This window comes from Python bivittatus, unplaced genomic scaffold, assembly GCF_059951505.1.
Source record: "Python bivittatus isolate LINGU-HERP-01145 unplaced genomic scaffold, Pbiv_v1 ctg000310_np1212, whole genome shotgun sequence".
In the NCBI taxonomy this organism is placed as follows: Eukaryota; Metazoa; Chordata; class Lepidosauria; order Squamata; family Pythonidae; genus Python; species Python bivittatus.
The window spans coordinates 4,910,502-4,937,154 of NW_028277054.1; the positions used below are offsets into that span (position 1 = coordinate 4,910,502).

A 26,653-nucleotide genomic window follows, 5' to 3' on the forward strand; every position below is an offset into this window, starting at 1 on the left:
GTATGGATTTTGTTTGTTTTCATTATGGACCAGCATAGCTGTTTGTAATCCATTGCATTTCTTGCCAGAAAATGTTCGGACTTTCTGGGTTGGGTCATGTTGATAATAGGACCTCTTCACGCCTCAGTTCAGGTTACCACTAAGTGCAAACCAAAAACCTGCTTCCAGTCCTGATTCTCTGAAATGTATTCCTCCCTCATGCACACATGTTGCCTTTTCAGCGTGTGTAGTAAACATTCCAAAAAGTATTACACAAAGTTGATCTTCGAACACTATTCTATGTTCTAATAATGAAACAAAATCAGGAAAACACCACAAACACTACGGCTAGGCATAAGTAATTAGACTTATATTATTCCAGAGTTGAGTTCTTTGAAGATTCCATTCCTCACAAGCAAAAGAAAAGCCATTTCAACAGAATGAGGCATTCTTAACAGGAAAGTAGGCTGGTGGTCCTCAGTTATTTGCAGCAAATCTGGAATGTGTCTCATTAGACCTCATCCAAGCAGTTCCAATTTAGTTCAGGTGAAGTCACATTCAAGCGCCTCTTGATTCCTGATGGCTGCATCCAGTTTTCCTGCCGACACTGCAGAAATGGTTTGCCATAGCCTTCTTCCACAATGTTTTAGTGATTTCCCAGTCTAGTTTACAGCCCTGAGATGTCCTGGTGGCATCACATCCTATATCAACTATTAAGGTCTGTGCGATGCTTCAGAACAGATACTTTGGAATGAGGAAGAGGGTGAACACACAGCCTCTCTGTAACTCTTTAAAACAGCCATATCAGCTGCTGCAGAAACTGCCTCCTGGAAAAAGACGCAGTTGTTTTAATGAGTGGCAGGCAGGTGCTGCATTTGCACTCGTATATTCTGAAGCACCTCTTCCAAAGCATTTCTGCAGCATTTCACATCCCTCTGAACCAGATCTAGCCCTGTTTAGCTTTTTCAAGTCCAGCTGAGGTCAATTAGGTGCTACAGCAAACCCACAACTGGACTTTTCAGAGATATTTTAACAGGAAAAGAAAGGGAATGGAGTGCAAACAAGCTGTGCACTAGCCCAATCTAGAAAACACTTAAAAAGTATAGGTCTACTGAGCTGACGTTTATCCACAATGCTTTAATTTGGAAAATTAAACTTAATTTGAACAACAGGTTGGATTTGACATCCTGGCGATGAAATGGTAGTTTACTTGCATGCTAGTAAAGAGTTAACCAGCCAAGCCCAGGCAGAACTTGGAAAGAAATAGAGGAGGAAGAATGAGGGAAGTTGACCAAAGGACAGAAGACTATAAATGGGAAAGACAGGAACTACCCAACATCTTGGTTATCCTGCAGATGCCCCTGGGATTCATTTATCCTGATTTTTTAAAAATAGCCTAGATACTTTTAGCAAATTCTCTCACTTGGAAATTAAAAGCCTTCTCTTACAGTCCCTTGCATGATCTCCTGTTCTGAGCCCTTCCTGCGGCTGTGGCTGCTGCTGTTGATGAGATGATGACAGTGTGCCCACCGGATGGGAGCACCCTCACCATTGCGTATCCCCAGAACAGTTGAGGTCCTACTTATATAAGGCTACACTTGGTTTTTACCAAGGGCTGTATCCTAATTCCTTTCAGTTGGGCCCAGGACCGGCAGAATATTTGGCCAGCCTTTATGCTTAATAGCAGTCAGTGTGATTACTGTTCAGCTATATAATTCTTTCTTTCTCTTTTCTCTGCCCGGTGAAAATGGCAGTACCTTCATAACTTTTGGAAGTTCCTGGAAAATCCACCCAAGACTTTGGAGAACCTATGCAACCTTGCTGTCTTAGGTTGTGCAATGTTCTTGTCCTAATAGTTTCAAATGCAGTGTTGGCATCACGGTCTTCTGGGTCACCGTGTGGATGGTCCATCTTCATGGATCGTTCCCCATCACCTTCTTTGCAGACCCTGAGAGCTCTTTCTGTTTTCATAGCCTGAATAGTATCTACTATTTCTTGAAGAGATAAAGCTGTAGTTAACTAAATGGCCTGATCACATGTACTCTTAGGGCGCCTTACATTACATAGGGGAATGTCCACTTGGAGGATTTCACAGAAATCAAGATAGTGGCCACCACGGTGTGATCAAAGCCTTGCCCTTTATTACATCACCTGTTAAAGGGGGGGAGGGGCTTTGATCAAACAGTTGTGCTTGCCATCCCAATTTTTTTGAGCCCACCGTGGAACCCCCAATTATATGCCATTTATTTCTTCTTCAAATACATTTGATTCAGCTTTATACAATTGGGAATAAAAGTGAAAAAAAGGGCTTATTTGTGGAATCAGGGCCATTATATATTATACCCTGCATATTTTAATATTGATTCTTCAAAGTGCAACTTCTGCTTCCTTAGATTGTCACAGGGAATACCATTTCTTGCACAACTCTGATCTTTATAGGCATAGACACATCACAGCATCTGGGTATCTTTCCCAAGAACTTTGTGGCTGCTCTACCAAGCGCACACACTCAGACATTCCTTATTCCCCCCCTTCCAAATTTCCCCCCACATTTAACTGCGATTTTCTTTTGTGGGGAGGTGTAAGAAGCATCCCAGTCAACTAACACTTGTATAGAATGTCTATTAAAAAAATAAAATGACATTTCTCATTACTTCTTTTACAAGAAATTTATTCCACTACCAGCTAGAAAAGAACCAGTTTGGTGTAGTGGTTAAGGCAGTGTTGTCCAAACTTGGCCACTTTAAGATGAGTGGACTTCAACTCCCAGAATTCCCCACCCAGCATGGACAACACTGGGTTAAGGCATCAGGCTAGAAACCAGGAGACCCTGAGTTCTAGTCTCATCTTGGGCACGGAACCAACTCTTTCTCAGCCCTAGGAAGGGGGAAATGACAAAGCACCCTGCAGTTTTCTTGGTAAGATGTTGGGACTTGCCCAGGGAGTCACAAGGAATCCACAATGGCTTGAAGGCACCAAAAATAGCAGGGTGCGTGCGACTCCTCCTGGTAATAACTGCGAAGGTGACGGGGAGGGTATTGCAATGCAGCCCACGCTGCATCTATGAAGCCATCAATGAAGGATTAAGGGACAAGAAAAAAAATCTAAGTGATTGCAACTCTGACACGAGCCTGGGAAAAACAGGATATTCTTCACCCGAACGGTTCAAAAGTCACCACCTATCCGAAAAATGCAATTATGACTTCTGTCTGCCATGTTCTCAAGGACAATCGCCGCCTTTTCCAGCTTTTCCTCCAAGTTATGGAGCGACACGCAAGGGGCAACTCCTTCCCAGCGCTCAGAAAATGTCAGAAGTTGGGGGGGCCGCGCCCAAATCGCCTGCGCCCCCCCCCCGCGCCCTTAAGTTGCGCAATTTGTTAAGCTATAAAGGGCTCAGATAGAAACAGGCGCAAGCGACTCCGTGTATCTCTATAGAAGATGCTCAGGTCGATCACATTCACACAAACGGATGGTACACCTATGTATATTAAAGTCCAGAAACCCCTACGCGTGCAAGCCACCGTGAAACAGATCTGGCTCGAGGGTTGTGGAGGGATCTCCAGCCACTCCCCGTCCGGCGGCTACTTTCTAGCAGGGGCCCCGCGCGCTTCGCGGAGGCTCGGCTCATCTGCCGAGAAGCTGGGTGCCTTCCTGGAAGCGAACGGCGAACCTCGCTTTCGATTTCGCGGCTGCTTTATAAAAGCCCCGACTTCAGCGCAGGAGGGAGAGGTCGCGTCGGGCTACGAAGGGAGCTGGCGGGCGGCCCAACTGGTTTCCTTTGGAAAGACGGTAAAGGGAGCCGGGCGCGAGGCGCGATCGCTTTTCCCCGACTTCCCCTCCGGTGTCCGGTCCTTCCCCGCAGCGGCAGCCGCTTTCGGGACTTGAGGTCCTCCGGAGGGGCTGGGTGGGTCCCCCTTGCTGGCACCGGCGGAGCAGTTGCGGGGCTCTCTTCCCGAGCATCCGCGAAGCAGAGACTCTTCCTGAAAACTGGGGGGCGCGAAGGGCTGGCGGGAGGGTCAGCAGCGGGACGAGAGGCTTCTCCCTCGGCCTGGTGCGGGCGGGTGCTGGGGCGCGGTGCGGGGCTCCTCCGCGGAAATGCTTCTGGGGAACCGCGGGGAACTTGCTCCCGTTCGGGCCCGGGGACCTGGGGACCCGTCCCGCCGTTCCGACCAGGTCTGCCCCCAGGGGCGGGCTTGGCCCTGAAGACCTGCTGCTCTTCAGTTGTCTTCTGAGGTCTGGGGGAAGATGCTTGAGAAGGAATCAGTCGGGGATTACAAAGCCCATACACTCACTGGCCTGAGATGGGCTTGACATCACCTGGAGGTCATGAACTTGGGGAAGGCTCTTTTATATTCTTCATTTGGGAGCGTCTGTGAAGAAAGTGCTATCGCCGTCATATACAAACGGCATCTTTGGTGACTCTGGGCACTTTCTTGCCAATCTTGCTCTGCAGCGGCATCCCTCCAGGCCTCCAAAATGCAGATGGCAGCCCCCGTGTGCCTGATTGAGAACAGGCTGAGCGGCCTCCACATCTCTCCAGAGGCCCTTCAATTGCTCTCGCAAATCCGGAACCAGGTGGTGGTGGTGTCCATTGTGGGACTGTACCGCACGGGCAAGTCCTACCTGATGAACAAGCTGGCTGGTAAAAATTCAGGTGAGAAGGGGCGGACATGAACCGGGACAATGTGGGTGAGGGCAGAACCTGGAATAGGTGGTGGGGAAATGAACACCCCCAAGTCCAGTGTTTTCTACTCTGATGATCAGGTTATGTACAGAGCCCAGGACTCCCATTTTCCAAAATGCCCATTGTGAGTCATGCAGTGACAGGGAACTCTTTGGACTGGTGTGACCTTGACTTCCAGAATTCCCTTTAGGATAGTAAGATTGCAAGCTTTAAATTGCTGATTTAATCAATGCATCTGTATAACTCTGCTCCCGGTATTCTTTTTAGGTGCTGAGAAATGTAGCCCCCCTTTTCTTTCAGGGTTCTTGTGCTTCCTCTTATATTGCAAAATGAAATGTATTTCATAAGCATTTCCGTCTGGGAAACTGCACCCTTGAACGATTTCCTGTTTGAAGGTGTTAAAGACAGGGGGGCGGCCACAAAAACTGGTAGTGAAAAGCTGTGTCTCATGAACTGCAGCTCACACATTTACAGGATTATCTATTTTGGGTCTAAACCATGGCCTATTTTTCCATTTGTAGGTTTCTCTTTGGGCTCCACGGTGCAAGCAAATACAAAAGGAATCTGGATGTGGTGCATTCCCTATCCGGAAAGGCCTCATCAAACCCTCGTCCTTCTGGACACTGAGGGATTGGGTGATGTGCAAAAGGTGATTTTGTATTTGTGTATTTCTTTGCATAAAGCACCATGTCAGTGGGATTTCTTTAGGCAGCAAGTAGCACAGATGACTTTCTAGAAGGAAGATTGCAATATTAATGTCAAGAGTCAGGCCTAATATACCTCAACCAAATCTAATTCTCTTGGCCAAGGGGAAGAACGCATGGCCTTTAATTGTTCCTGAACTACAACTCCCAGCATTCCTGGCTGTCAGAAATGATGAAGGACTCAGTGAATGAATTCTGGCCTGGTGAATGAATGGTTTCTTGTTCTTATGAAGTTACCTTATGAGAGGCATAGATACAATCAGCAGAAGTCAGAAACAGATCATAACTTACTCTTGTCCCTCCTTAGGGCAATTCTCAAAATGATGCCTGGATCTTCGCTTTGGCCGTGCTGCTAAGCAGCACCCTCGTCTACAATAGTTTGGGGACCATTGATCAGACTGCTATGGACAAGCTTCAGTATCCTTCTAAAGAATAGCCCTGTTATGCTGTGCAGTTACTGTAGATTTGGAGTGAGGCAACATCCAGAAACATCCTTGTCTAAGTCATTTCTAGACTCATCAAGTGTGTTCCCCAACCTGCAAAGCTTGGTTAGATTGAATGTTGACTAGCTTATGTTTCAATGTATTGTGCAAGCACAGAAAATGGGTTAAGGCAATAAAGAGGTGAAGTCTGTTATGTGAATCGTGTTGCTCTTCAACAGGGATAATTTTGTTTTGTTTGAAATCAACACGTTCAAAACGGCGCCTACTGTCATCCATCAATCCCGTGCTTCCCATTGCATTTCAGATTAATCTGGCACTTTGGATTCTTTCAAAAATGTTTCAGTAGCACTGAGGTGTATAGCACTTACCCTTCTTGACAGTGGAGAGAGAGGGAGAAATCAGTGGGTAACCTATGCCATATGTTAATTATAGCATATCTATAAACAATATATTTTAATAAATAATGATCGAAGAGAAATTAGCCTTGGTGCTGTGCTGCTAGCAATTCATCTGCAGAATTCATATTCAAAAGTAAATATTAAGAAGATAATTTTGGCAAACAAATATAAATGTGGAAGCTGCTGTTGCAAAATAAATAGCTTTTAGGAACCAACCAAATTATCTGCTTCTCCTTACTTGATCAACCATGTCTGGTTCTGTGGTAGAGGTAGAGCCAGGCATTTTGCAGACATGTCTTCCTTTGATGTCAGCCCTATCAGGTAGACCAGACTAAGAATCAGACACCATGTAGACCTAAAGCTACTTTTATCCGAACAGCTGCAGTAACGGAATCTTGCAAGTCTCTATGTGCTTCCCTTCCTCCCTCTTTTATCTTCATGAGAATTGGGCAGGGAGCTATCTGAGGCATTTCTGCAATCTCCTTTCTTGGCCTGGGCTCAAGTTTCATTTGTCTGACTGTTGCCTTGGTAGCAGATCTTCTCTCTGTCCTTCAAGGCCATCCTCTTTATTCACTGCACTTGTACGTTTCTTGATTCCTAAACTGGGGGAAAAGTTTTGTGACGGAGCTCTCTAAACACATCAGGACAAAGAGTCCATCCAGCCATGGAGATACAGAAGACTCTTCTGAATTTGTTGGCTTCTTCCCTACATTTGTCTGGGCTGTGCGAGATTTCACCCTGCAGCTGGAACGGAATGGGAAACCCATCACAGAGGACGATTATCTGGAACAAGCTCTGGAATTAAAAAAAGGTACTGATGATAAATGCAGTGTGAAGATCCAGGTGATCATGTGGATAAGGAATAGGAGCCGTTGGGCCTAAGTTTTCCTCCTTCAGGGAGGCGCAAAATGGTCCTCAGTTGTTAAGAGGTGAAAAGAGGCTGACCATAAAAAGCAATTCTCAGCTGGAATTACTAAGATGCTTCTGTTGTACCTGACTATAGACCATTGTAAAATAAGACCCAGCAGATATAATATATCATAAAAATAACTGAGTTTTGAAAAAGGCTAAATAGACAACAAAAATACCCAGCAGGAATTTGTCTTTCCTAGCAAATCCATTTCTGTGTCAGTAATCATGCCACTGAAATATAAACCAATGTATTTTCCTGTTATTCCCTAACCCAGTGTTGTCCAAACTTGGCCACTTTAAGATGAGTGGACTTCAACTCCCAGAATTCCCCAGCCAGCATGAAGTCCACTCATCTTAAAGTGGCCAAGTTTGGACAACACTGCCCTAACCAAATTATTTGCTGGAAAATAAGCAACAGTGTTAATTCTTCAGTGTTCATTTTTCTTGATTAATTTAAACCAGGGTTGCAATTGCAGAAGGTACTGCTTTGGATTTCAGGCTGTAATTTGCATATACTTTGTTGGCTGAGTCTACACATTAAAAGACTAGATCACCCTTAATTTGTACATTGCCTTTCCACAAAATGCTTGGTAAATTACAGTGCAGTGTGTTAAATAGAGGTTATCCAAAACCACTGATTTGGAAACAAGAAAAACCAATGTTATAGAGGTGTGGCCTCTATAATTAAGAGATGAAGGGTAGACAAAGACAGTTAAAAAGTTAGAGGAGATTCCTGCAGTTGGTAAGGATAATAATTAAGTGGCGCTCTGTCACAGATATGGGAACGTTTCCTACTGAAATGCCCGCTGGTAGGTGCAATTCAGGTTAATTAATCTGCAAGATGGACATGTTGCTCTCTAGGTAACAGTCACGAGGAGCAGATGTTCAATCTGCCGCGCAAATGTATCCGACTATTCTTCCCCACCCGGAAGTGCTTCATCTTTGATCGCCCTACTAGTAGGAAGAACTTACCTCATCTGGAACAGATGCAAGAGAGTCAGCTGGAGCCTGATTTTGTGGAACAAGCAAAGCAGTTCTGTCGCTATGTCTATTGGACATCTCGAGAAAAGACTCTTCCAGGCGGACACATTGTCACTGGCAACCGTGAGTGCTTCTAGCTCTATTATTATTATTATAAGCCAGGGGCAGTTGGAAGGTTTGAGCTCATTATGCCTCATCTCTTGAATGAAGTGTCCTCCAGAAAGCCATGCAGGCTGGAAAAATGTGGCAGTCCTCAACCACCCAAACTGGCAAACAAGTTGTGGCACAGTGCCTTAGATTCTTGAGTCTGCTCCACAGTGAGCAAAGGCAGCTGAATATGTGCAGCTGATGCTCCAGCAATCTGTTTATTTTTCTCTATTCAGTGTTGGCAGAGTTGGTCAAGACCTATGTGGATGCTATTCATAGTGGGAAAGTTCCTTGCTTGGAGAATGCAGTATTGGCCTTGTCTGAGATTGAGAACGCGGCTGCTGTGCGTGAAGCTGGTGCTCACTATGTGCAAATGATGGAGCAAAACCTGAAGCTACCCACTGAGACTCTCCAGGAACTTCTGGATGTACATAAAAAATCTGAGAAAGAGGCCCTCCGGATCTTCATGGCTCGTGCTTTCAAGGATGATACACGTCAGTTCCAGGGCAAACTTGTGGTAGGTAATCTTGTGAGATACCAACATTCATAGACAATATTGAAGGTTCAAGGGTCCTGGTGGTATGGTACCTTGGCCTCCAGTATTTTCTGTATTTATAAGAATGCTACATAGCCTCACACAAATTGTGGAGATGTTCTTAGTCAATAAATTTGTGGATGGCTGCAGCCAGGTGCTTTGTTTGGAAACATGCCCAATTGCCCAGACGGATAATAGATGGATGTGGGAAGGAACATCTAGGAGGGTCCACAGGGTGGCAAGGAGTATCATCATCAGCCTCTTCAATTAGGTTCCTCCTGTAAGAATTAATGAGCCTCTAGTTAAGTTGAAGGAAGAGAACCTGCAATTTCAAACTATGATTAAGCTCTGTTGAATCATGGGAGACCATCCAAATGTACTGGAAGTAAAAACATGCTTTTGTTTGTTATGTCTCAGATCTTGTTTTGTAACATTTTATTCCTACCAGAAAACTGTGGACAGCAAGAAGGAAGAGTACTGCCGCAAAAATGAGATGAAATCTTCTGAAGTCTGTTTAGCTTTACTGAGGTCACTCTCTGAGGGCTTGGAACAGAAGGTCAAGAATGGAAGCTACTCCCAGCCTGGTGGCCACCAGGAATTTGTAAATGACCTGAAACAAGTGGAGGAAAGATACCATGAGGCACCTAAGAAAGGAATAATGGTACAAAATGCTGGGGTTGCTAAATTCATACTCACAAGGGACATTGTAATGCTGTTAGGCCAGGATCTGTAACATTTGAGAGAGCGGTTGGGAAAATTATTTATATTATTTATTTATTATTCAATTTATATTCCGCCCATCTCCCCCAGCGGGTGACCCTGGGCAACTCACAATTAAAATCAAACATTAAAAACAAGAAAGAATATAAATATCTACTTTAAATTAGCTAAAAAAAATCATAGTATATAAAAATACTATATACATAAAAAGACTATGACATTCAAGATGATGGGGGGGCAGAATCAGTTACCCCACGAGCCTGTTCCAACAATGTGAGCCCCATCAGGCCCCCAGGACATCTGGCATAGCAACATTTTACACTCTTCCTGAAGGCCATGAGAGTGGGGACACACTGCACCTCAGGTGGTACATTGTTCCACAGAGTGGGGGCCACGGCAGAAAAGGCCCTCTTCCTAGACCCTGGCAGTTGAAATTCCTTGACTGGTGGGGTCAGCAACATGCAACTTCTGCTGGACTGAGTGGGGCGGGCTGATGTAATGGGCGAGACGGATCCTCAGATGACCTGGTCCTGTGCCATGAAGGGCTTTAAAGATAATAACCAACACCTTGAATTGGACCTGGAAGCAAACCAGCAACCAATGCAGCTCACGTAACAGTGGTGTTATATGTGCCCCCCGGGGGCATTCAGAACTATCCGCGCCGCCACATTTTGTGCCAGCTGTAGCTTCCAGATACTCTTCAAGGGTAGCCCCACGTAGAGTGCATTGCAGTAATCCATAATCTAACAAATGATGCATGCAATATATTGTGGAGCTGGGTTAGTTGTAAAGCAGAATTCAAAATAGGGGAAAATAGATTACGCACATTGTGGACACTAATAATCAAAGGCAGAGGTGTCTGCAGGATCCAGTGCTTTTATCAAAATGATGAAATACTGTCATGCTGTTGCAATACAAAGCTGTGCTCCTTGAGTGTGTCCGTGCAAGATCACAACATATATACAAAAGGGGTGGAGCTTGTATTGTGACAGTGTGACACGGCTTTCATTATTTGCTGCCACCCTGAACCTTCCTGCAGATGCCTCTGAAGAACTGTTTCCTACAATTCCAAGTTTAAAAACCTGAAAGATGTTTGGCAAATTGGTTAAAATTTATATACAAATAATCAGTCTGAGTTATCAAAACATAGGCAAAACAAGACCCATTAACATCCCATTGAAAACAACAAGGAGATACAGAAAAATCGATAGATCAACCTTAAATAATCCAGTAAGTTCAAGCAAGCTATATGAATGCTCAATTTGCTAAAATTCAATCATTTGAAATTTCCAAGGTCTCCACACCTAAAACATCATGTTTTCCTTCAAAGTATTATTTCCAATTTTAATAACAGAAGTTTGAAGGGAACCTTTATACAAATAGACTAATGGAAGACACCTAATGGAAGACTTGATTAAGATTCACACATGAATACCATACTGGGTATTGTGAAATTGCAGCCATGATTAACTTCTAAAATGTAACGGGTGTTCTACTAGCCTTGTAGGCCACACAGAGTCCAGCCCATTTCTGGGTGGTTTTTAGAGAAATTCCCCCTCACTGGCACCAACACTGAATGCTGGCATTCAAAATGTTCTTTGGAAGAGCTACAGGAAGCCAAATTTCCTCATCGGGCATCAGAGGTCCATTTTGCCAGCCATGTGGCAGCGTTGCCATCCTACAGGGAGATCGTTCAGTGTCCTTGCTTTGACAAAGCCTCCTCATCGCATTTCCAGATTCCATGCTCCAGATTGCTCTTTTTTCCCCTCTTCACCTAGGCGGGGAAGACCCTGAAAGAATTCCTGCAGGGCAAGGACAGCATCAGCAAAACCATTCTTCAAAGTGATGTAACCCTTAAAGAGAAGGAGAAGGAAATGGAAGGTAAAGGCTTGATCCAGTTGTAAGATTATGCTGGGGTGTTGGCTCTCCCTTGAAGGTGGGAAAAGACGGGTTGTCTATCCTTACACCAAACCCATTGCTAACTGGGGAAATGCTTTCCTGTCTACATAAAATCCTGGTAATGAAAGATGGAGAAGTTCCTTTTTTCTGCAGGATTAGCCAGCGTTTCTAACTGTACTCACAGTATATCCCAATAAATGGATTGCAGAATGCTGAGCAAGAGAGCTGGGGGCCTTGGAAGGACGGGATCATGAAGGAGCTGATTCAAGCCTATCACAGCTATGTTTAAAGGTTGTGGAGAAAAGAGGATTCTAGGGGAAGCAATCCTCTTTTCTAAAATGTTCATGTAATTTCCCATTCTTTTCTTACCTCTTTGGGCAATTTCCTTGTAATTCCCCTATAACAGCCTGTAACCTTCTCTTGTCCAGGTTCTAAACTCCCTCACTACAGTGAACAGGGTTTCTCAACTTTGGCAGCTTTCAGACGGGTGGACTTCAACTCCCAGAATTCCCCAGCCAGCTTTGCTGGTTGGGGAATTCTGGGAGTTGAACTCCACCCATCTGAAAGCTGCCACGGTTGAGAAACACTGACAGTGAGGATGGAAATGTATATAGGTAGTCCTTGCTTAAAGACCATTTGTTCAGCGACTGTTCGAACTTACGACAGCACTGAATGCATAGGACTTAGGACTGGTCCTTGCAGTTACGGTAGTTACAGCGTCCCACGGTCACATGATCCCCATTTGCAACCTTCACTGCCAACTTCCAACAAGCAAAATCAATGGGGAAGCTGGCAGAAGGTTGCAAATGGGGACCATGTGACATCGCACTTAACAGTGGTGCGGGATTCACTTAATGACGGCAATAGAAACTGCCAGAATTGCCGTCACTAAGCAGTGTGGTCATGCGATGTTGCACTTTAGGACGGTGTCGCTTAGCAACGGAAATTCTGGTCCCAATTACCATAGTTAAGTGAGGACCATCTGTATGCCAAATCTACTTATTTATTACATTATTTGCATACTACCAAGTCTAGCCCACACCTGCAGATGTTTGTCTTTTTTTTCCCCCCTGGACCAGATGCAAAGGCCATGGCAAAAGCAGCAGAACTAGAGAGGGAGATCCAGAAGCAGCAAATAGATATGTTGCAACAGAAGTTGGATGACCAGAAACAGAGTTATGATATGAACCTTCAGACGCTAGAGGCGCAGATGGTGGAAGATAGAAAGAAGATACTGGAAGAGCAAGAGAAGATGATCAGTAGCAAACTCAGGGTAAGGCTATTGTCTCAGCAAGAGTTTGCTCTAGTTGTGGGGGGCAGTTTTAACAAAATTGCAGACTTTCAGAACTGAAAAGCCATGATTTTAGAATAAGCATAGCACACGTTCCTCTTTCTTTACCTTATCACATCGTCTCCACTTACGTCATTTTGATACAGGTTGAAATACATTTATTTGCTTGGGGAAGTTTTAAAGTCACTGGGACTATGTAAAGAAAGCAAATGATAGAAACAGTGAAAGAGGGAGCGTCCTAAAGGTTTCTAGTGCTCAGAAGGATGCACTTTTAACAGCAATGAAGAGTAGAACTAGACGCAACAATTCACAGCACTTACAGAATTACTGTATAGGTACTTAACTGAAGTCTTGAAGAATAAATGCAGAATTTCAAACAGTACAGGTAGTCCTTGCTTACTGACCACTCGTTCAGCAACTGTTCAAAGTTACAACGTCACTGAAAAAGGACATTTATGACCAGTCCTCGAAGTTGCAGCTGTTGCAGTGTCCCCACAGTCACGTGATTGTGATTTGAGTGCTTGGCAACTGGCATGCATTTACGACGTTTGCAGCATCCTGCAGTCACATGATCACCATTTGTGACCTTCACAGCCAGCTTCTGACAAGCAAAATCAGTGAGGAAGCCAGCAGGAAGTTACAAGTCATGGTCACATAACATCATGCTTAATGACTGCACTGCTTAGCAATGGAGTTGCTGGTCCCAGTTGTGGTTGGTAAGTGAGGATTACCTGTATAGGTTTACAGTCAGGTAAAAGTCAGTCTTTATATGCTGAATATGTATGCTGAGTATGGTTTTAAAATTGGAGGAAGAAACTGCATAACCTGTGCTATGCTGATAATGCTACTCGGATAGCTGAAAAGGCAAATGCAAATGTTCAAGCTCTAGTAAAGAAAGTCAAGGAGCACAGTGAAAAAATAAAACAGATTAAATATAAAGAAGGCCAAACTAATGACAACGGGTACAGCAACCAGTCTTAGAACTGACAATGAAGATATCAAAGTGGTGGATAGCTTCTGCCTTTTAGGATCAACTATCAATGGTAAAAGAACCAGCAGTCAAGAAATATGCTGTAGATTAGCACTTCGTAGAGTAGTAACGAAGGCCTTGGAAAAGATGTGTCTATATCTACAAAGATCAGAATCATGCAAGTCATGATATTCCCCTGTGACATTCTATGGAAGTGAAAGTTGGACTTTGAAGAAGCAGGGCAGGAAGAGTGTTGACACGTTTGAGCTTTGGCATTGGAGAAGACTCCTGAGAACACCATCGATAGCCATGAAAACAAAACAAAGCTTCATTGAACAAATCAACCCAGAGTTCACACTCAAGGCACAAATGACCAGGCTCAAATCATCATACTTTGAACACATTATGTGAAGAGCTGCATCTCTGGAGAAAGCTCTAATGTTGGGAAAGGTGGAAGGAAAGAGGACAACCAGCAGCAAGGTGGATGGACTCAGTTACAGCAATGACGGATACACCAGTGGAAGTCCTAAAGGACCTGGTTAGAGACAGATTGTCTTGGAGAAAATCCATCTGTGTGGTTGTTAATAATTGACACCAACTTGATGGCATGTAATCTATCCATGAATCAAAAGTCAATTTTACTTGAGCTTCATCTGAAGACTTAATTTCTTCAGTGCAGGGAATAGATCCAGTGATGCTGAAGCTGCAAAAAGCAACAGTGGAAAAGCAAGGAGAGAAATTTAAGGGTAGAGGAACAAGAAAAAGAAAATTTGGAGGCAGGCTTTGCTAAAACCCAAGATGGTTAATAGTAAAATGAGAGAAAATGAAATGAGGCTTACCCCTCTTAAAGTTACAGTGCAAAGAATCTTCTGAGATTTGGGGAGCAAGACAGACAGCCTTTACTCTCAGACTTCCTATGCAGCTTAATATCCTAACTGCTCCAGAAGCCACACGGGTTGATCACTGCAGGACACGCCCCTCCATGGCACAGAGAGTAATTGAGCTGAACTACAGGGATCCAATGGGGTGTAGTCCATATGAGATGATTTCCCTGTTTTTCCCCTTTACCCAATTCTAATTTGACAGGAAATGTCCAAATACATCTTGAGTCTTCTTTCTTTATTGGGTACATTCTTGAACATGGTCTCCAATGTTAATCACATCTTTTGCTTTCAGTCTAATAACTGATGGGCTCTGTTTGCAGGAACAAGAGGCTTTCTTGAAAGAGGGTTTCGAGAAGGAAGCTAGACAACTGAACGGGGAGATCCGTCAGCTGAAACAGAAAAGTGAAGATGTGAAGAAGCCATCTTGGATAGCCTCAGCTTTGGGAGTCCTAGGAGACGTGGTCTCAACGGCATTACCAGGAATTTGGGGCAAAGCTGTTGGGGCTGTTACTAATTTGTTCAAGCATTTCTAATCCAGAACAAATGGCCTTATTTCCTCTCCCAGGAAGTTCCTGTATATTCTAGAAATGACCTGGCTGCATTCTTACTTGAGTTATTTTAAATATGTTCTGTAAATGTAAAGTCATGGTACGCAAAGTCATTCTTGGACTCTAGGGGCTTGTTTCAAGGATGGCATTTTAAGGCTTCATAGGCTTCCAACAGTCCGTGGCTTCATGAAACATCACAAGCTGAGTTCAGGCATTGTATTAAGCTCCTGTTGGTTGGTTGGTTTTAATCCTGATGTTTTAAGTCATGTTTGGGGGTTTATATATGACACAAAGCCCAAACTAAACCAATCACTTAATGCCTTAGTGCAATTGGAGAAGTCATTGTAAGATAACCAAAGAAAATGAAATTTCTTTCATTTATGAGAGAAAAGAAAAGAATAAAACAGGATAGAATGAAGCATAGTGAATGAAGATTATGACCCTAACCTGTTTCCCAAATATTGGCTATTTCCTCATTAGCAATTTATAGTGTTTTATAGCATTGTCCACCCATCACTATGCCAACATAACACCAACTGGAGAAGGCTGTATAGTGCTTTATGATTTTGGATATTCCTAGAAAATGTATTTTCAGTTACATTGACCACAAGAGGTACCCATGTCCAGTTTTGTCTTTATTGGGACTACTCAGACATCGGTAGCTATAGATTGATAACTTTTTATCAATAGAATAGAATAGAATAGAACCGAACCGAACCCCAAGAGGGTTGTGTGGAAGTCATGCAAACCCTGTAACATCTCTGTCTCTCTCCTCTGAGAGCTTAAGGGAAGGTGGACTGTATTTATCAATCTGATCACGCTTCCAGAAAATAATAGAAATGCAAGACCCAGCAGGAGCAGCCTATGGTGATGGGGCCACCAGAAAGCTGAGGAATTCTCTGCTTTTTGGAGATGCAGGAAACTTCTGCCTTCCACGTGATTCAGCCACATCTTTGGATTGGCTCTTTCAACACCCACCCAATTTAGGTTATGCCTTTGAATGGCCTTTGCGTAGCTTTCTTTCCTTTCCTTGACAATATAGATTTTTAAATATGTTCTTTAATAACAGTGTTATTGTGTTGCCTGATGGGTGAGGAGCCCATTTACACCGTAATAGCTTCATAAGCTTGAACTCAAAAGGCCTACTAGAAAATATAACAAAGTAGCATGTTTTATAGTTTGCTTAATTAACCCACATGGATGGATATGCATATCACACATTAGATGCTTTTACATTGCATCTGAGCCACATTAAGGTTTGTGGTGCTGTGAACCCATCTTTTGGAATGTGCCTAAAAGTTACAGGATTCCCCTGTTCTTTCACACAGCTTTAAGAAGCTGTTCCCAAATAGGAGGCAGGAAGCTTCTTATGGATGGAACACACATCATGTGTGCATTTCCTAAAGTCATGGTTGTTCAGGTTGTAACACTTAACGCAATCCATCCAGGAAGCCTACGGGACCCTTGTTTACTTGCACTCATGTTACCTCACTCCAGCGGAGCCAGTCTTTCTGAACACAGAGGGAAGGACCAAGCTCGAGATCTTGCGGGACCATGTGTCCTTCCATGGAGCTCCATGGGATCACTAAGGTGCTGGATGGAGGCGGTCTTTGGAGTTGACAGTATTAGCAAACTGCCCTTCTCCTGATCAGTAAAAGAAGAGGGTGGGTGCCCAGGAAGAAGCTCATCCTTTTGTTACTGTTTGAAGTGGTTTGAAGCAGAATTTGTGGGAATGCTTGCCTGTTTTCACAGTGCACAATTTGATTGTCTCCTAAATAAACAGTTGCATTCCAAATGTGTGAACATCTTCTTCTGGCATAAGCAATAGTATGGGAGCAGAGTCTCTAATTCACAGATACTTTCAAAAATTAAAATTATTAATCCTGATGAGCTAAATGTATACATATGGTGTGTGTGGCTCTGTGGCTCATCCCTTCCTTCCATGGAAACAATCTTAGTTTGATATTACAGTATTCAGAAAGGGATACAGATAGTCCTTGCTTAACAACCACAATTGGGACTGGAATTTAAGTCACTAAGTGATGTGGTCATTAAGTGAATCATCACATGACTGGACCTGATTTTATGACCTTTCATGGTGGTTGTTAAGTGAATCACATGGTCATTAAGTGAATCACATGGGTTCCCTATTGATTTTGCTTGCTGGAATCTGGGAGGGAAGAATGCAAATGGTGATCATGTGATCCTGGGACACTGCAACTGTCATAAGTGCAAGCTGGTTGCTGAGTGTCCAGACCATGATCATGTAACTGCAGGGGTGCTGTGACAGTTGTAACTTTGGGCATAGGTCATAAGTCTCTTTTTTAGTGCTGTTGTAACTTTGAACAGTCACTAAATGAACAGTCATTAAGCGAGGACTACAAGTATGTATAAACTTTGGAAAGCCCATCATTTCTGAAAGTTTGCACACTGGCTAGCTGGCTATGAGGAGAAGGCTGCGTCCTGCGGAGGAATTCTTGAGAATGATCAGCCCAGCATTCTCAAGCCAACATTTGGGGGATGTGTAGATCTGCCAATAACAACAACAACAATACAGTAATGTTAAAAGCTAGACACGCACAACGCACGCACATCCCCAGTATCACCCTTGGCATTATATCACTTCATTAGACAGCATCTCCCTGTAACTGAGCAGGTTTGAAGACCACCAGGGGTTGGTTCTCTGACCTGTGGCTCGTAACAGCCAGCCTCTCCCAAAGCGCCTTTTCCTGCCATTGATTTTACTTTTGCTTGCTGATTCCTCCCCAGCAGTCCCATTTCTCAGAAAGCACCGGGTCTTGGTCTGGTCTGCACAGATCCTGCCCAGCCCCTGCGCTTAGGAAGCCCAAGAATTGCTTTTGTTCTCCCTCAGATGCGTCATTGTTTTCAGGAGGCTGGGAACTAGGGAAGCGGCTGCAGTTTGCCCCTTCCTTCCTCCAGAGGAGCAACACAACAGGAAAGTCACTCCTGCCAAAGGCACAACAGAGTTCTCAGTGACTATTTAGCAAAAGCCACGCAGATGCTCCCTGCTACAGTTAAGGGGAGCGCCATCTATTATAGATGGTGTGTCCATAGCTCTTACGCGTCTGCAGAGAGAATAAAACATTCCAACCATAATTCAAATTATTCATCAGAATAAGATTTCTTAAGACAAGGGGTATAAATCCAAACTTACATATCTGAGCCTACCCATGTGTGCAAGTTTCAGATGAGGAAGATCTGGCATCATGTTTATTTTCAAACTATTTAGAAGCCTCCCATATCAGGAATAAATAAACCCAGAAGAGTACAGTATGGACGTAGGCACTGATTTATGGGATTATAAGGCTGTCCAGCTCATTTATGCTTCCAGACAGTGTACAAGTATAAAACCAATATAACAACTATGCACACAGAGCTAAGGCTGGAAGTAACCATGGTGCTGTTTCCTAATAGCTCAAGCACCATCTTGGGCCAATGCACAGGAGAACAGCCAGGTCTTCACAATTCTATGAAAGGCTTGTGAGGGTTGAGATCACCCACATTTTGGGTGGTGGTGGTGGTGGCCTTGGTGGGCTTATTCCAAAGGACACGCACAGCAATAAAGAAGGCACACCCCATAAGATGACCCTGCCTTAAGCAAGGGACATGGAACATGTCCATCTTGGGTGACCTAGTGAGATGGTCAGAGATAACCAGAGATGGGCAGTTGCAGGGCTTTACAGGTGATCACCCACACCATGAATGGCACCTGTGAGCCAGCGCAGCTCAGAGTAGTGATGTTACACGGGTGTACAAGGGCACACCCATTACTATCCGTTGAAGACACATTCTGGGCTAGTTGTAACTTCTGGATGGTCTTCAAGGGCAGCCCATATACAGTGCATTACAGAAAGTCAACTGGGAGGTGACTAAGGCCTGAATGACTGTAAGCTGGACCTGACAATCCAAAAGCAGGTGCAATTGACTCACAATATGAAGTTGTGCAAGGGGCTGCCTGGCCATGGCTGTCACCCCCTCCTCAGGCAGGAGCTGTGAGTCCACGAGGACCCCCAAGTGGCAGGCAGGCTCTGAGTAGGGGAGTGCAACCCCACTCAGAGCCAAGGGTAGAAAATCCCCTGATCCAGATCCTGGGGGGATGGCAAAACCCACAGCCACATGGTCTTGCCTGAATTGAACTGAAGCCTGTCCTCCCTCCAGAATGATGAATGTGAAATCAGAAGTAAAACACTCCAGAATTACTGTCCTGCATTGCCCTCTGCTGGCTGCAAATCAGTCGGTAAGGATGACTATTGCATAGACATAAACTACCGCACTGCATAATTGTTTCAAGGGCTGTTGGCATCTCTTTAAGGCAGCTTCCTCCCAATTGGTTCTCCCTGCATGTGTTGGATTTCAGCACCAGTAAAAGTTGCAATTCAAAATATCTCCAGGGCAGCAGGTTGCCTGCAAGAAATATCATATTTGAGGGGACGATCATATTTCACGTAGCAATTTCTCTGGGGGGACCTGTAATGGTCCTGGAGCTCTGCTTGATTGCAGTTGCGGCAAAGTTGCCCACCTTTTGGAGCAGGAAGTCTAGCGTTGATTGCATAAGTCAAGATATTTGGGGAGTTGAAATCCACTCATCTGGAGGGTGCTCTGGTTACAAAAGGGTGCCATAAATCCTTAGATAGGCTGAACAGAATGTTGACGCATTTCTCTCCCCAAATCTTCTGCTTCCCAAAAAGAAGAACAATCAGAAAATCCCAGTGCTGTGTCCTCACCTGTTGTGGGTCAGGGCTGTTGGACTGCAACCCTCTAAACCAGGGTTCCTCAACCTTGGCAACTTTAAGACGCAAGGCTGGCTGGGGAATTCTGGGAGTTGAAGTCCACCCGTCTTAAAGTTGCCAAGGTTGAGGAACCCTGCTCTAAACACCAAGTGCACTCATGTGGAGGAGGAGGAAGAGAAAAAGGAGGAGAAGGTGTATCTTTGATTTCCCCCTTTCCTGCAGGTTGTAAGTTTTCCTGCTGTTTTAAATGCATGGATGCCATACGTCCCATCGTTCCTCGTCATTATAATGCTCTCTGCACAGCTCACAACTTGAGAAAGGTAACCCATCCATTTAAAGTCCCAGTGCTTCCCTTCCACAGGAAGAGGCAAACTAGAACAAGAAGTCCCATCCACCAAGAACTTCTCGTCTGCAGGAAGCCTCCAGTGAAATGGAAGAGTCTGTGATACGTACCGTGTATTTTTTTTCCTTACCAATGCAGCTCGCAAGGCAAAATCCCCGGTGGACTGTTTCTATCATTTGTAATGTGTGCAAGAAGACCCTCTCAACATTAAATCCTAACATATTAACAATGAAGCAATAGGGAATTACAGAGAACGCCCCCCCCCCTTTTTACAGCCAGTTTTGGCAGCGGGATTATCCGGTTGATTCTAATCGGTCTCCTGTTTCTAAGAAGGGCAGTTAGCAATCTGTGCAAACCTGTGAGCATCCAGAATCTTTCTAACAAGCCTTAGATTTTACTGCATTCCCCCCCCCCCCCGATGAGCTGTATTTCTCCTCCAATAATTAGGAAAAGAGCCAGAATGCATGGGGTTTCCAATTTAGATAGGCACCTGATTCGGGGAATAGTCATTAGGGATATATTGAATTTATTCATGGAAAGGAAGGTTTGGGACTTATGTTGTCCGTTTCCCAAGTCTGTGTCTATACTAAGAATATGCAATTAACCTGAATCTGAAGGGAGAAAAATAGAAATGCACTAGACCTGTACAAGTCCCATTAGGCAACATGCTATAAATGAAAGGAAAAAGAAGAACAGCTTTTTCAGACCAGGAACCATCTACCCAGCCTCCTCTCCCACAAGACCAGCCACTTGCTTCTGGAAAAAACACAGCCAGCATATCTTTCTTTTGCAGATGTTGACTTTTATTCAGCACAACTTGCTTTCAGTGTTTTATGATGTTATTTTTATAAGGGTTCCCTCCAGTTTCATCCAAACAGATGTTAAGCTAACTGGCCTGTGATTTTCTGGATACCTTCTGGATTCCCCCCCCCCCGCCCCCAAAAAGGGTGTTATTTTGAGCAATTTCCAGTCCTCATTTACAAAAGGTAAACTGCAAGTGTGATTTTTTTTAAAAAAAATTACTCTCGGAAGAGAATCCATAGCTGGTGAAGGAAGGAGGAGTAAAAGGGAGGAGGAGGAAGGGAGGCAGGTAAAGGGAAGATGGTGGCCAAGGTGGGAATGGTTAGGAAAAAGAGATAATGGCATGGAGCAATGGGGTCCACAGGGAATGGTCCACCAGCTCAAGATGGTAGTTGTGATGGTGCAATCAAAGCTGTGTTTTATGTGTTGTACATAAAAATGGGAGGAGCTTTAGTTTTGTCTGCCATCTTGACTTTCTGGACCCCCATCCTGCAGATACCCTTGGAGTGGAGGACACCTATTACCATATGGGAATAATATGCTATCTGAAGATGGTGGCAAACCAAAGACACATCAAGATCAATTCTTGTAACGTTTTCCAACCTTGATTACTGGGCAGTTGAACAAGGCAGTTACCAAATTATTTTGTGCCTACTTACACATACACACACAAAAACACCTTTTAATTGTAATTTTACTCTATTGATCTCATTGGTTATATGTGTTTAACGCTAGGGATGTCTTAATCTGAGAATTGGTGAGATAACTTCCCTCTGCAAATTGTATCTTTCAGTGGCGTCTTCTATTATCTCTAGCTCTGCCTATCCCGATTCACTTAACCTGTCACATTGATTGGTTTACTCTAGAAATACGCCTCTAATACATGAACGTTAGTGCACTACCTCACATAAAAAGTTATCTTGTGCCCATGACACCTCTGATCTAAGTGCTGGCAATATGCTAAGCAAACAGAGATAGGTCTTGATTATTGCTCATAGAAGGCAAGAGCTGAAATTTCACATTACAAAGTCAGGGAGATAGGCGAATAGGTATGTTGATGTGCCTTCTGGATTTAAGAGAAGCAACTTCGATGGAATAGATCGAGTCCAGAGGATTTTTCTCTGCAAGAAGGAGTGGCTTTGTGGTCAGATGGTCTCCAAGAACAATAGCCATCATGAATATTGGTTTTCTGGTTCTTGAGAGTATCCTGGCCATAGCCATTATCACAATCAACCTGCTAGTGTGTGTCACCATCTATCTGCACAAGGAATTGAGATGTATCACCAACTATCTGATTGTCTCCTTGGCGGTGGCTGACCTTGGCGTGGGAGCTTTAGCCATCCCCTTCTCCATGGTGCTCAGCATGGAGTATACCCTGTGCTTCTACACTTGTCTCTTCCTCACTTGCTTCCCACTGGTCACCACCCAATTCTCTATCCTCCTCCTGCTGGTGATTGCCATCAATACCCACTTGAAGATCAAGCTGCCCAACAGGCAAGTCATGTTCTTTGATCAGAACCCAGTGTGTGAAGTTTGGATGTGTGTGAGAGAGATTATCTGTATTCACAGCCATCTGGATGGTTCCACGAGGTTCTGCAGATCCAGTGGAATACATTCCACATGAAGAAGCCACAGAAGAGCCACGTGTGGAGACTTGATGCTTCCATAGATTGGAGTAGTGAATCACTTCCCGCTTTCTTTTTGGAGAATTGAAGGCAGGTTTTAGTGCTGATGGGCAACTGGTTTTCATTTGGTTGTTTTCATACCTGAGATCATATAGTAGGATGAAAGAAGAACGGGTGTGCTATGCGCAAATAACCTCTTGTCTCAAATCAGCTCTCTCTTTAAAAATGTCAATTATATATTTTGTTGTCTTATATCATAGGGGAATAATAAATCTGTCTTTTTCAGGATGAACTCTCCTGAGGTTGGGAAAAAGCTGTTATCCATCCAGAAAACTGTTTTTCAACCAGTTAAATTGCTCACTTGCTATTTTATCAGGCACACACCAGCTTTGTAATTGGAGAGAAAAGCTAATAGTGTACCACAGTTCTGGACAAGGGTTTCTCTCCCTACCCTGGAGTTGTACACTATGATCAAGAGCTAGAAAGCAGGCTTCTTCTTCTAAGAAGCTGTCCTTCTGACAATTGCATTCTTGTTTTAATTTAAGCGAGGGCATGTAGTGAACTAATTTATCAGCAGTGATTCAAACATTACATTATCTAACCAAGGTTTAACCATGGTTTATTAAATAAAACACAAGTCGCTGGATGATTGCAGTGCATTAAGCCATAAATCATGGCTTAGAAACAACAATGGCTATGCTTGCACAATACACTGAGCCAAAACCAAACCACATTCCTCAGTGCAGTGTGTGAATCCATCTGAGAGATATTGGATGAATTGAGTTGCTAGATACTATGGCATGGTTTTGCATGAATTTGCTTATGATATTTTTTTAAACCTGGGCTAATTATGCACTCATGGTGATTGGTTTTTGCCTTAGAAGAAGCCATAGTAGTGTTAAATTGGGTTTTGGCTTTGGTGTCATGGCCCGCTGAAAATATTTTGTTACTTGAGATGGCTCATAATCTGAGAAATGAGTCCTCAGAAATAATGTTACGAGAGAGCCAGTTTAGTGTAGTGGTGAAGGCACCGGGCTAGAAACCAGGAGACTGTGAGTTCTAGTCCAGCCTTAGGCACAAACCAGCTGGGTAACCATGGGCCAGTCCCTCTCTCCCAGCCCTAGGAAGCAGGCAACGGCAAGCCACTTCTGAAATCTTGCCAGGAAAACTGCAGGGACTGGTCTAGGCAGTCACCAGGAGTCAACACTGACCCGAGGGCACCCCCTCAAAAATGTTATGAATCCTGACAGGTACATCGGGGACTATTCACTCATACATCTAAAGCAGTGTTGTCCAAACTTGGCCACTTTAAGATGAGTGGACTTCAACTCCCAGAATTCCCCAGCCAGCCATGCTGGCTGGGGAATTCTGGGAGTTGAAGTCCACTCATCTTAAAGTGGCCAAGTTTGGACAATACTAATCTAAAGAGATAGCTGTGGTGACTGGTTTCCTGATTGTGGTGTGAAGGTAAGTGATTGTGGCAGAATGTCTAGCGGGCCCTGGAAACCCAGGGAGGAAACCACACCATTACAAAAGACACACTGCAGTCCAGGTGAGGAGGAGGCATGAGGAGGCATGAAAAAGGGATGGAGAGCAACTCCACCTTGATTACACTTGGTATGAATTGAGCTGGAGGATTGCTTTAGCAAGCTATCAAGAGTCTGTACTTCATCTACCGGCAATACTGTAAAGAGTTTTCCAGAAATCAAAGCAGATCTTCTTCCCTGAGGCAGAAAGTCTGAATGACCGAAAGACCAAAAGATAGAAAGATAGACAGAAAGACAGAAAGTCAGACAGACAGACGATAGACAGATAGATAGATAGATAGATTGATAGATGATAGATAGATAGATAGATTGATAGATGATAGATAGATAGATAGATAGATTGATAGATGATAGATAGATAGATAGATAGATAGATAGATAGATAGATAGATAGATAGAAATCCATCCCCCCTTTTTTCTTCTATCTCTTCTCTACCTCTTATGTCTCCCCAGTTCTGGTGTCATGTTTGCGTATGTTGGAAAGTGTTGTCGATGAGATCAATATAGGAAATACGTCTTGGGCATATGCTGCAAACCAGAGGGCTGTTGATGTGGCAAAGTTCATTCATGCAATTGGTTCATGATGAGAACTTTTTGACCCCGGTATATTGTGATTTATAGTTGTTGTTGTTCAGTCGTTCAGTCGTGTCCGACTCTTCGTGACCCCATGAACCATATTGCGCTAGGCCTTCCTGTCCTTCACTGCCTCCCGGAGTTTGCTCAGTTTCATGCTCATTGCTTCAGTGATGCTATCTAACCATCTCATCCTCTGCGGTCCTCTTCTCCTTTTGCCTTCAATCTTTCCCAGCATCAGGGTCTTTTCCAAAGACTCCTCTCTTCGCATTAGGTGACCAAAGTATCTGAGGTTGAGTTTCATTATCAGTCCTTCCAATGAGCAATCAGGGTTGATTTCCTTTAAGATTGACTGGTTTGACCTCCTAGCAGTCCAGGGGACTCTTAAGAGTCTTCTCCAGCACCACAGTTCAAAGTGATTTATAGAGTTAGGAACAAATGCCTATTTAGGATCGCAGTGGAATAAAATTAAGGTACCGCTGAAAATTATTCTCAATGTCCCAATAGATCTAACACTTGTCCCTCAATTATGCCCCAGCTATTTCAACAGGAAATGTTCCATGAAACCCCAAAGATGTTATTGGCAGTCATGGTAGAAGAAGGTTCAGCTCAACTATATTTGAAAGACTGTACATGAGGCTTCTTGGTGTATGCTTTTTTGAGCCACAATTATATCTATTATTATTATTATTATGTAATTAATTAAGTTTACATGCCACCCAACTCCCAGGGACTGAGCAGTTCTACGTTTGGTTTCTGCCCATCCAAAGATACTAATGAAATTCTTTCATTGGACAGCTACACCACACATGTGAAAAAGCGCTGGGTGGTGATCATCGTGGTCTTCTGCTGGCTGCTGTCACTGTTAATCGGCCTCTCCCCAATGATGGGATGGAATCGCTTTCAGCAATATGGGGAGACCGGTAATGAGACCATGGCTATCAGCTTCCACTCAGAGAGAGCAGTCTTTGTTCTTGTAATCCCAGATAAACCTTCTGGACACTTTCTCTCTGAAGCCTATCAAGATCAAGAGAACCTGAGCTACAGCGACAGCCAAATTGAACACTTGGGTCGCTGTTCTTTCACCTCCATCTTTAGTCCTGAGTACCTGGTTTACTTCATTTTCTTTACCTGCACTTTGTTGCCCTTGGCAGCCATGCTGGGTATCTATGCTGACATCTTTCGGGTAGTCCGAGAACATTTCCGGTCACAGCCTCTTTGGCCAGCCAAGAAAAGGGAAATGCAGATGGCCTGTACCCTTCTGCTCCTGGTGGGTGTCTTCTTCGTTTGCTGGATGCCACTGCATATGATCTACTGTGTCCAGCTCCTGTGTCCTAGCTGTGAACAGTATGAGTCACTGGAACACCTGGCGGTGTTGCTCTCGCATCTGAATTCTTTGGCCAACCCACTGGTCTATGCTTTGAGGAAGAAAGACTTAGGACTTGCCCTACGATCTGTCTTCCTCTACCGAGTCTTGCGCTGGCCCTCCATGAAGACCTGCTGTGGTCCTAGTCCCAAAGTCCATCCTCAGGCCTGAAGTGAGAAAGCATAATTCCTAAAGGACTCTTAACTGCTGACCAGACAACTTTGTGAAATCCATGCATTGGCTCTACTGGGAAACAAGAATTGGAAGAACCTTGAGATTTTCAGACCTACCTACAAAAACAAATAAAACAAAGCCTACGTGAGACATCTACGTCCTTCTAGAAACATCAGCAACCAGTGCTCAGCCATGGAGCATGCATGCTTAATAGTCATAGAACACCAAGTATCCACTGGAAAAGAAAAAAATAGGAAGTTCTGTATGTGTTTATGTGTGTGATATCCTAGAGGAGAGCTTGCTGTGTGGAACGTTGAACATGAGCACTCCTGCTAGGGAGTGACAATATGCTACCACATGTCTTTCATAAATGCTGTT

The 26,653-nt window shown here is 44.0% G+C and overlaps 1 protein-coding gene and 1 pseudogene across 2 annotated transcripts; both read left to right on the forward strand.

The window, feature by feature from the left end:
* The first annotated feature begins 3,549 nt into the window (after positions 1 to 3,549).
* LOC103052281 (guanylate-binding protein 2-like) lies at positions 3,550 to 16,967 on the forward strand. 2 transcript variants are annotated; one of them, XM_007427267.3, is made up of 11 exons: positions 3,550 to 3,768; positions 4,433 to 4,633; positions 5,185 to 5,312; positions 5,675 to 5,784; positions 6,823 to 7,019; positions 7,982 to 8,224; positions 8,485 to 8,765; positions 9,232 to 9,444; positions 11,282 to 11,384; positions 12,482 to 12,675; positions 14,868 to 16,967. In XM_007427267.3, the coding sequence occupies exons 2-11, from the start codon at positions 4,456 to 4,458 to the stop codon at positions 15,078 to 15,080; spliced, it is 1,860 nt and encodes a 619-aa protein (XP_007427329.1). In that variant the 5' UTR covers positions 3,550 to 3,768; positions 4,433 to 4,455; the 3' UTR covers positions 15,081 to 16,967. The 2 variants fall into 2 exon arrangements, with proteins under 2 accessions (XP_007427329.1, XP_087996042.1); XM_088139916.1 differs by lacking the exon at positions 3,550 to 3,768 and adding an exon at positions 3,779 to 3,883.
* A 5,197-nt stretch (positions 16,968 to 22,164) lies between these two features.
* On the forward strand, positions 22,165 to 26,294 carry LOC103056386 (adenosine receptor A1-like; annotated as a pseudogene).
* The last annotated feature ends 359 nt before the right edge of the window (positions 26,295 to 26,653 follow it).

Excerpts from the sequence above, each read along its gene's own strand:
- LOC103052281 (XM_007427267.3), top strand. The coding sequence starts at position 4,456 with ATGCAGATGGCAGCCCCCGTGTGCCTGATTGAGAACAGGCTGAGCGGC. Across the intron at positions 7,020-7,981 it reads AGCTCTGGAATTAAAAAAAG|GTAACAGTCACGAGGAGCAG; the intron begins GTACTGATGATA and ends GTTGCTCTCTAG. Across the intron at positions 9,445-11,281 it reads CACCTAAGAAAGGAATAATG|GCGGGGAAGACCCTGAAAGA; the intron begins GTACAAAATGCT and ends CTCTTCACCTAG.